At 46.7% G+C, this 9,938-nt stretch overlaps 1 protein-coding gene across 2 annotated transcripts in view; it reads right to left on the reverse strand.

Annotated features, from left to right (window-relative positions):
* The window catches only part of PRTFDC1 (phosphoribosyl transferase domain containing 1), a 91,405-nt gene extending 87,648 nt beyond the window's left edge, over positions 1-3,757 (reverse strand). For both annotated transcript variants that reach the window (XM_069458852.1, XM_069458851.1), the window contains exon 1: positions 3,679-3,757. In XM_069458852.1, the coding sequence (XP_069314953.1) occupies positions 3,679-3,726 (48 nt within the window). In that variant the 5' untranslated portion in view covers positions 3,727-3,757. The remainder of the gene's footprint in view (positions 1-3,678) is intronic.
* Positions 3,758-9,938: the final 6,181 nt, after the last annotated feature.

Here is a 9,938-nt window from a genome sequence, read left to right on the forward strand (position 1 = left end):
AACAAAAAACGTGTCTAATAACCCAATTCCAAAAACCCAGGTGGGTAAAGATCTTTATTGCTCCCTGATAAGTAACAAAGAGGAGCCAACCAGGTCTCCTCTCTTCTCCTTTCTCCCTCTCTCTCTTTCTCGTTCTTTCTGAGACAGGGTCTTGCTCTGTCCCCAAGCTGGAGTGCAATGGCATGATCACAGCTCATTGCAGCCTTGAACTCCTGGACTCCAGTGATACTCCTGCCTCAGCCTCCCGAGCCAGTGACTTTACCAGGCCCAAATCAAGTGACAAGCCAACTCTGAGCAAAATTACTGCATTCAGGGTCTCCATATCTTATTTGGCAACTGGCATTTTGCTACCATTTATTGTTCATAATCTAATGTCCTGCCTCTCAATTCAACTGAAAGCCATTTGCAGGCAAGAGCCATCTTAAATCTCTTCATATTCCCTTCTCTTGCACAAACTTGACTTCTTGGTCCATGCTTAAATCATCTGCCTCTATTCCCCTTGCCATCTTTAGCACCAAATTTCTACCAACTTAGAACTTCCTTTTCCATCTCATGTCTGGACCTCATTTCTGGATCAAGGTCAATACCAACCTTGATGATCCTTCCAACCTCGCGGCTCCTTCGCCTGCCTTAACCCAAACTACATCCACATCAGCAGCATTCACACAGCCGCCCCAGTCCTCCAGCACGGCCCCACCACTCACATTCTGCCCTAGAATCACAGCTTCCTATGTAGCACAGTGACGAAGCTGGTTCAAATCCTGCTTCTGCCACTTGCTAGTCCTGTGACCTGGATGATTTACTAATTCTCTCAGTGCCTCAGTTTCCTCCTCTGTGAAACGGGGAGTATAATAGACTTAATCTCAGAGATGTGTGAGGATGAAATGAATACGGCAAAAGCACATAGTAAGTGTTCAATAAATGCTTGCCATTATCACCTGCCCCATTTTTTTCACTGGTACTGAAACGTCCCTTTGATTTTTCACACCTCACCCTTGAGGGCTTTCTATTTTCCCAGTATTCTTACCCTCTCCAGCTTTCCTTTCCCTCCCTACCCTTGATGCCATGAGCTTCCTTCTACCAGTGCCTTGAATTCACTCTGAACTTGCCTTCCCTGCTTATAACCAACTTGATGTTAATCTAATTATCCCTGGTTCTGCTGGGGAAAATGAAATCAATGCAGGAACTATCTCCATTATACATAGCTTATTTCCAACCTCTCTGGGCCCTCATGTAGCTTTGCAGCTGTTCATCATGCCCAAGCCCAAGGCAGTGGGTTCAGTTTCTACTCTCTTTATACCCCTTTCACTACTTCCCTGCATCTTTCACAGAATTATGTTGCTTCCAAAATGGCCTTTGTTGACGCTAATAGATTGGGCTATTTACACTGTTCTCTCACTTGCTTTTTAGACTTTAACAACCTACCTATGCTATTACTGCACCTGGATTTACCTCATTCTTTTTCTAGAGAACCTAGTGTTACATGGTAGCACAGGTTGAGTATTCCTTATTCAAAAACGCTTGGGACCAGAAGTGTTTTGGATTTGGGATTTTTTTTTGTTTGTTTTGGAATTTGTAGTATTTGTATTATGCTTACAGGTTGAACATCCCTAATTCAAAAATCTGAAATCCAAAATGCTCCAATGAGCATTTTCTTTGAGCTTCATGTTGCTGTTCAAAAATTTTGGACGCTGGAGCATTCTGGATTTTGGATTAGGGATGCTCGACCCGTACTATATTGTAACCTTTGTACCAGTGCGATGGTTGTTGAAAAGATTCTTACTCCTAATGGCTTTGTAATTGGTAAATATGATGGCCCTTATCCTTCTGGCTGTTTCCGTAGCATCTAACATTCTTGCTGACCTCTTGACACCCCCACCCCCAGACCCTGTCCCCTAGGTGCCCACCAGCCTGCCTGCCCTCGCCCACTCACTGTTCTTTCTCTGGTCCCTTTAGCTGGCGTCTCCCCCACAGTTTGTCTCTTACATTTGGGGCTTTCCGGGCTTCTGTCCTTGACAGTTGTTTCCAATTTTGTTTCCATTTTCACCAGGCGTCTTCGTCCACTCTCAAACATTAAATATTGTCCTTTTTGCTGACGATTTCCAAATCTATCCATTCACCCTCCCGAATTCCAAGAGAATTTCAAATCGCCTGCAGTGCATCCTGACCTGTGGGCCCCACAGGTACTACCGATTTAATCTGTCCAGAACGGACTTAACCACTTCCCTTTTTACACTTCCATTCCTCTCCCACTTACCCCCTCCCTAGGTCTGTCCCTCTTCCCAGGGCAACTGGGGTGATTTCTGTAAAAGCATAAATCAGATGCTGTGATTCCCTTGCACTCACTACACAGCCCTGCCCTGGAGTCCTCCCTTGGCTGCCTCGTGGTTGTGTACCCCTTCAGATCTCTGCTCAAATGTCCCCACGGACAGGCTGTCCTGACCCCCTGAGCAAAAGCATTGCTCCCCATCCCGCCTCCAACGACTATCCTGTTACTCTCTTCCAATGGCACATGTCACTATCTGACATTATCTTATTTGCCTATGAACTGCGTGCCTGTGTTCCTCCTCTGGAGTCCAAGTTCAGGAAGACAGGGCCTTTGTCTCGCTCCCTGCTTGTAGCCTCAGAGCCTAGCACACCTCCTGGAACCCAGGACAGTCAGCATGCGTGGCCTGAATAAATAAGTCCACTCCTCATCCTTTAGCAGTTAAAGTAGAACTCAGCCACACATGTCACCCTGAACAGTTCTGTGCGAGTGTGAGGCTTCCCCTCCCCCAGCCCCTTACTCTAGTCAAGGCCATTCATATTCACACACAGATCAGCTGTGAACTACAAACTGATCTCTGAAAACGGAACCAAGTTCCCCACCAGCCTCATCGCCACTTCACCTTAAACTTGACACAACTCATAACCACCACCTTCTAGGAAAACCACTCCTGGGAGCTGGTGGCCGCAAGGGCAAGGGGTGGGTTTGATCCCAGGACACTGAGAGAGGGGGACCCTCGGGCGGACCCCTCAGATGGTTTAAAGGGGCTCAGACCTGGGAAACATCCCACATCCTCCCATGCGGATACACTGCTAGGTATTTGACACGCATCGCCCCCCCGCCCCCCAATTTGCTCGACAGCCCAGCTCGGGCTTTCTCCGGTTCACAGCCGACGCAGGGGACACGCGGGAGCCGCCGGTCGTCCCCGAGCGCGTGCAGAGGCCCCACGGGCAGAGCCCAACCCGGGTATCCACGGCTTCCAAGCTCCAACTGCGCGCATTTGCGCTCCTGCCTTTCCAGCTGCCCTGGGGGAGCCTCAGTGTCCTCTACGAAAACTTAAAGCCCGCGCGGGGAGGCGGCACAAAGACAAGGGGCGCCACGAGAGCCCGGGGGACTCCCCGCACCCGCCCGCTCGCGGGCTGGGCACCCGGCTGGGCGCAGGCGCCGCGGGAGCCGGTTCCCGGCCCGGGGGGCGGAGGGGACACTGAGGACGCGGGGTGAGGGACAGTGTTAGGTGTTTCGTCAGCTCGGGGGCTGGGGGGAGGGGAGGGCCGGGCCGGAGGACGGAAGCGACCGGGGCGGGCGGGCGAACAAAGCGGGGTGGCCCGCCCGCACCCGAAAGGAGGGTGCCGGGAAGGGGGGCGCTAGCGGGGGCGCACGGCGCAGCCCGCGGTCGCGAGTTTTGCATTTACCACGACGCCTCGCCCGAAGTCTGGCGCCTCCTCGCTGCTCCCGGCCATGTTTCTCCCGGGGAACGCGGGAAGGGAAGACGGCGCGGGAAGGATCCGGGCGGGCGACGGCTGGCGTGGGGGAGGGGACGCGGGGACGAGGGGACGGGGCCGCGCAGGGGGCCGCCCCGCCCCCGGGCAGCCGGCGGGAAGCGGCGGCCTGGCGCGGCGCCAGCGTCCCCGGCGGGCGGCGGGGCGCGGGGCGCAGCTGCGGAGCACGCCCGGCCCACCTGAGCGCCGCCCGCCGGGCGCCGTCTGTAGCCGGCCCCCCGCGCCCCCCGGGACCGGAGCGGGAGCAGCCCCGGCGGCGGCGCGGCCTGCACGGGAGGGGAAGGGCCCCCAGTCCCCGGCCTCCCTGGGTCCGACGTCCCGGCCTCGGGCTAACAATCTCTTCACTCCGCCCGCCCGTCTTTATGTGCTCAATTATCCCAAGCAAAAGCGTGAAAGCGCCCGCCCTCGCCCGCCCTCCGCGCGTGTTCTCGAACTATCGCTGCAGACGGGAAGCGGCCGGGACGCATTTCCAAACCCTCCAGCACCCCCCAGGCCTGGGGCTAGAGGATGCTCCCGGCTGCCTTTAGGGGGGCCGAGCCTTGGTGACGGATCTGGGCCTTGAGGATGGGGCTTTTTGTTAACTGCACGGCGGGGAGCGGGGGTGGGGTCCCAGCTTTTCTGCTTTACCAATTTTGTAAAAACAGACGGTCAGAGTTTTAATTGTTTCAGGTTGCAGCTTTGTTAAAGCGATCCGTCTGTGTTCTGTGGAACCCCTCCTCGCAGCCGTCTCCCCACCGAGTGACCCGGCCCTTTGGCCATTGCCGCGGGACCCTGCTTTCCCGTGGTGTGTTCATTGTCCCGGTCCCTGACATCTCGCCAGAGTCCTCCCACGGCCGGGTCTGAGTTCGAGCCCCTGAACCGAACAAAGTTCTCTTGACCCAGGCCTCTCCGAAAGACTCTTTTGTTAAAAATCGTCGGATTCTGGCACGCGGCTGGGAGAGGAATGCTAATTTTGCCTGGATCGAGGGGAAAATAGTTATCAATCGGTTAATGTCACTCTGGGTTGGAAAAATATTAGTCATTCAGACGTGGCGCCCTGGCCGAGCCCAGCACCGCTGGCTGTCAATGTCGCTGCTAAAGGCCAGCGCGAAGGAGGCGGCTCTGGGGACCCCCGAGAGTGGGCGCCCTGCTTGCCGACTGGCTCTCCGAAGTGGGCCACCCGTTTCCTCGTGCACGGGGAGACGTTTTCTCTGGGAAGTTGTCAGAGGTCCTTATTTTGAGCCCCTTTTGTGGTCCGCCTCTCACCGCTTTTCCCAAAGATAAGGGACCGTCTTCTGTTTTCATTGTCAAAGACCAGGCCCAGAAACCATGTTCACAAGCAATGCCACTAAAATGTCCAGGAACTGAAAAGTGCTGCAATTATGGCGATGATCAAACTTTAGAGTTCATAAGACTCTCTGGGGGAGCTGGTCAATGCAGCTCCGGTGGGAGGAGGAGATGTGCGTGTCACTCCGAATTCAGCACCTTTCAGAGACACTCAGATGAGTGTGATGTAGCTGGTGCCGGAGCCATGCTTTAAGGGATCCGCTTGATGATCTTACAGCTTTGATGTAAAATGTAGCCATTTAAAAGGCTCAGTGTGGGTGCAGCGGCCAGACTGGGGGCGAGAGACTTCAAAATATGTCACAGTAGTTGTCACACAGAAGTCAAAAAGCAACAACTTTGATCCCAGCCCTGGCACTGCGGAATATGTAAGGGAAATGGCAGATGAATCTTTTTCCCTTAGAAAGGCCATTAGTTTAAACATAAAACCCAATAGGTTCAGGGTGAAAAAAATGTAACTTGCTTGAAAGACAATAGGAATCTTAGGAATGCGCACTCAAGAACCTAATAGGGCATCCTATAAAACCAAAGAATGGTGAATGGTTTTTAAAAATCTAATTCATTTTATTTGTTATCTTTGTATATTTTGATAATATTTTGTGTGGTCTGATTACACGTCAATACTTTGGACAGTATTATGTAAGACAATATAATACTTGATATCACAAATAGTACTTACGAAGACCAGTATGCAGGAGTAACAGCTCATCTGTCCAGATTTTATTCTTATTCTTATTCTTGCATTATGAGGATTTAGAGGCAAAAATTATTTCTAAACCTCAAATTTCTGTTACATGTCTAGTGGAATAGCTTTGGACGACAACTCCAGTTTTTCCTGGGGGTGCAGAACCTGCAGCCTTGGGGCCACATGTGGCCTTCTGGATCCTTGAGTGCAGCCTTTTGACTGAATCCGAACTTCACAGAGCAATTCCCTTTCAATAAAAGGATTTGTTCTGTAAAATTTGGATTCAGTCAAGGGGCCGTATTTGGGGATCTGGAGGGCCACATGTGGCCTGAGGCTGCGGGTTCCCCACTGTAAAGGGGGCAATACATTTCTCCTCTACTACGTATGATGATGAGATTAACATGAAATAATATATAAGAGAATCCTTTCACTGTAAGGTATTACTAATCTGAGATGCTGTGAAAATGTCTGACCAAGTATTTGTAAAATTACGCCATGTGAAAATGACAGGGAATTACCTTTTAGATGGATGTAAGGCGACTAATCCAGGATAGTTATAGCTTAGGGATAATCTGGGACTGGTATGAGAATGGATGCAGAAAAATGATAAAATTACTAAAATAATGGGATTTTCCATAAAAAAGGATATTTTAGCTCTGATTGTCCATTTTCTAATATCCTTTGAAGGAGCTGTAAGAACAAAGATGTGCATCTTTGCAAAGTTAAATACTAGCAAATACACTTGCATTTTTCTATCATTCTCTTTACACTTTTTAGATGCAGGTTCTCTGCATTTTATTTTTTTAAATAGTTCAGTTGTGTTTATTCAAATTTCTTTTTCAGGTTTTATTTTATTTTATTTATTTTTGAGACAGAATCTTGCTCTGTCACCCAGGCTAAAGTGCAGTGGTGTCATCATAGCTTACTGCAACCTAAAACTCCTGGGCTCAGGTGATCCTCCTGCCTCAACTTCCCGAGTAGCAGGGAGTACAGGCATGGGCCACCATGCCTGGCTAATTTTTCTATTTTTAGTAGAGACAGGACGGGGAAGAGACAGGATGGGCTCTTGCTCAGGCTGATCTCAAACTCCTAACCTCCAGCAATCCTCCTGCCTTGGGCTCCCAGAGTGCTAGGATTACAGATGTGAGCCACCACACCCGGCGTATTTTATTTTTAATTGACAATAATTGCACATATTCATCAGGTATAGTGTGATGTTTCAATACATATATACATTGTATAATGATCAAATCAGGGTAAGTGGTGTATCCATTAATTCAAACATTTATCATTTCTTTGTGGTGAGGACATTCAAAATCCTTTCTTCTAGCTATTTTGAAATATACAACACATTACTGTTAAGTCTATCATCCTACTGTGCAAGAGTGCCAGAACTTATTCCTCCTAACTATGACATAGTACCCATTGACTAACCTCTCCCTCTCCCTCCTCCTCCCTATCTTTTCCAGCCTCTGGTAACTAGTATTCTACTCTCTATTTTTATGAGATCAACCTTTGTAAATTTCATATATGAGTGAGATCATGTGGTATTTGTCCTTCTGTGCCTGGCTTATTTCATTTAACATAATGTTCTCCAGGTTCATCCATGTTGTTGCAAATGACAGGATTTCATTCTTCTTAATAGCTCAATAATAGTATTCCATTGTATATATAAATCACATTTTTAAAATCCATTCATCCATTGATGGAAACTTAGGTTGATTCCATATTTTGGCTATTATGAATAGTGCTGCAATAAATATAGGTGTGCAGATATCTCTGTACCATACTAATTTTAGTTCCTTTGGATATATACCTGGTAATGGGATTGCTGGATCATATGGTAGTTCTGTTGTTAATTTTGGAGGAACCTCCATGTTGTTCTCCGTAATGGCTGTACTAATTTACATTCCCACCAACAACATATAAGAGTTCCCCTTTCTCCACATCCTCACCAGCATTTGTTATTTTTTATCTTTTTGATAATGACCATTCCAACTGGGGTGAGATGATATCTCATTGTGGTTTTGATTTGCATTTCCCTGATGATAAGTAATGTTGATCATTTTTTTCATATACCTGTTGGCCATTTGTATTGTCTTCTTTTGGGAAATGTCTATTCGAGTCGTTTTTAGTTGAATTGTTTATTTTTTGTGATTGAATTGTTTGAATTCCTTCGGTATTCTGGATATTAATGCCTTGTCAGATGCATACTTTGCAAATATTTTCTCCCATTCTGTAGGTTGTCTCTTCACTCTATTGATTATTTCTTTTTCTATGTAGAAGCTTTTTAGTTTGGTGAAATCCTATTTGTTTATTTTTGCTTTTGTTGCCTGTGCTTTTGAAAAAATGCTTACCTAGACCAATATCATGAAGCATTTCCCCTGTGTTTTCTTCTTGTAGTTTCATAGTTTCAGGTCTTATATTTCAGTCTTTATTTTGAGTTAATTTTTATATGTGGCAAGAGATAGGGATCAAGTTTCATTCTTCTGCATGTGGATATTCAGTTTTCTCAGCACCACGGTTCTCTGCATTTTAAATTCTGAAATTATCTTGTGCCACTACCATGGTGAAAACACAAATATTTGTAATTAACTGAATTCTCTGCCAGTCTGGAGACTTTTGTCCTGGAAGTACAGACATCTTTTGACATTTTGGTAATTCTTTGACTTTTGCCAGTATTAATCTGTTATTAAAGGAGCAATTCAATCTGTCCACTGAGTTGTTCCTAGCAGTCACTCAGTGCCACTAGATTGGAAATACAGAGAGGCATTTAATTTTGAGTCCTGAAACATGAAAATTAAAAAAAAAAACCTTTCAGCCTGGGAATTGTGTTGAAATACATAAACATCTGAAACTTAATGACTCAGACTGTTAGTCACAGAGTCACTGGCTAGAATCTGGATGAAATCCACTGTGGACAAAGAGCCAGTAATAATTATGATGATATTTTGCTTTTCCATAGTGCTGAACAAAACACTTTACAAATGGTGCAAGTACAAAAGAAAAAGTGGCAAGATATTTTTCTGCAAATATTCAGGCTAAGTAAGAATCTTGCTACCTTTGAGGTATTTCCCCCACTCTACATAAATACAAAAGAAATGTAGTTGCAAATAATTATAACAAAAAGCAACTTAAGCAAAAGCCTCATTAGTATTCAATTAGCATAGGAACCTGTCTTTCCTGGCCTCTTGTTTGGAGCAGATTGGAGCCAATGTGTAGACTTAGAGTAAAGAAAATAATGGCTCCAGAGTAGTTCTTGTGAATAAAGCCAGGAGCTATACTCAGAATTATGTTTTGTATTATTACACTTTTGTTAGTAATTAACCTTCCACTGAAGAACCTACTAAGGGGAGATCTAAGCCTGTTCTCTTACAATAATATCATCAGCAGTAAGTGCTGGGCAGCTTCACAGATATCCTCTCACTATCTCCCCATCTGACCGGAACAGGAATTGGATAGCTTCAGAGTAAAAAGAATAATGTGTCCATGTGTTCCTCCAGATCTCAGAGTCCTGGCAGCCGACCTCAACTCTCTTGGCCACTGTAAAGCAGTCATTGAAAGGACACAGCTGCAGGAACTCGGGACTAAGCAGTAAATAAATCCACAGGGCTGGAGGCAGAAGTTACATACATGACCCTAAAACAATACTCTGTGGTTCTGAATGAATGGATTAGCATCTCATGGTGCTATAGCAGCTTATGCAAAATTAATTGGTGCCTCAGCCAGTGCTGAGTTTCGAATGGAAAGATGTCCACTTAAAAAAAAAAAAAAAAACTACGTAGAAAACAGGGGGCCCACCGTAATCAACAACAACTGTAGCTGGTGTCCTAGGGAGGCTAAGGACCAACTGGGATGGGGATGGAGCTGTTTATTCTCTTAGCTGTCCATGGATTCTCTTCAGGTCAGAGCCGATGTGTAACACCCCCTGGCAACATCCCAAGAACTGATCCAGTTGTTGCCAGGTTCTTGGTTTCGTCTTAGACTTAAGGTCGTGGGAGCTTGGGAAGGAGGGTGGAAGATGTGGCTTGAGGAAGGGAGAGACTGAGAAAGTAAGAGAGACTGACACTGATTTACCTAGAGCAACACTTCCCAAAGAATATTTTGATCCACTTTTCTTTATACTTGAAGAAGATGATGTTTTGATTCATTAGGTTTGAGAAAC

This window comes from Eulemur rufifrons, chromosome 25, assembly GCF_041146395.1.
Source record: "Eulemur rufifrons isolate Redbay chromosome 25, OSU_ERuf_1, whole genome shotgun sequence".
NCBI classification, from domain to species: domain Eukaryota; kingdom Metazoa; phylum Chordata; class Mammalia; order Primates; family Lemuridae; genus Eulemur; species Eulemur rufifrons.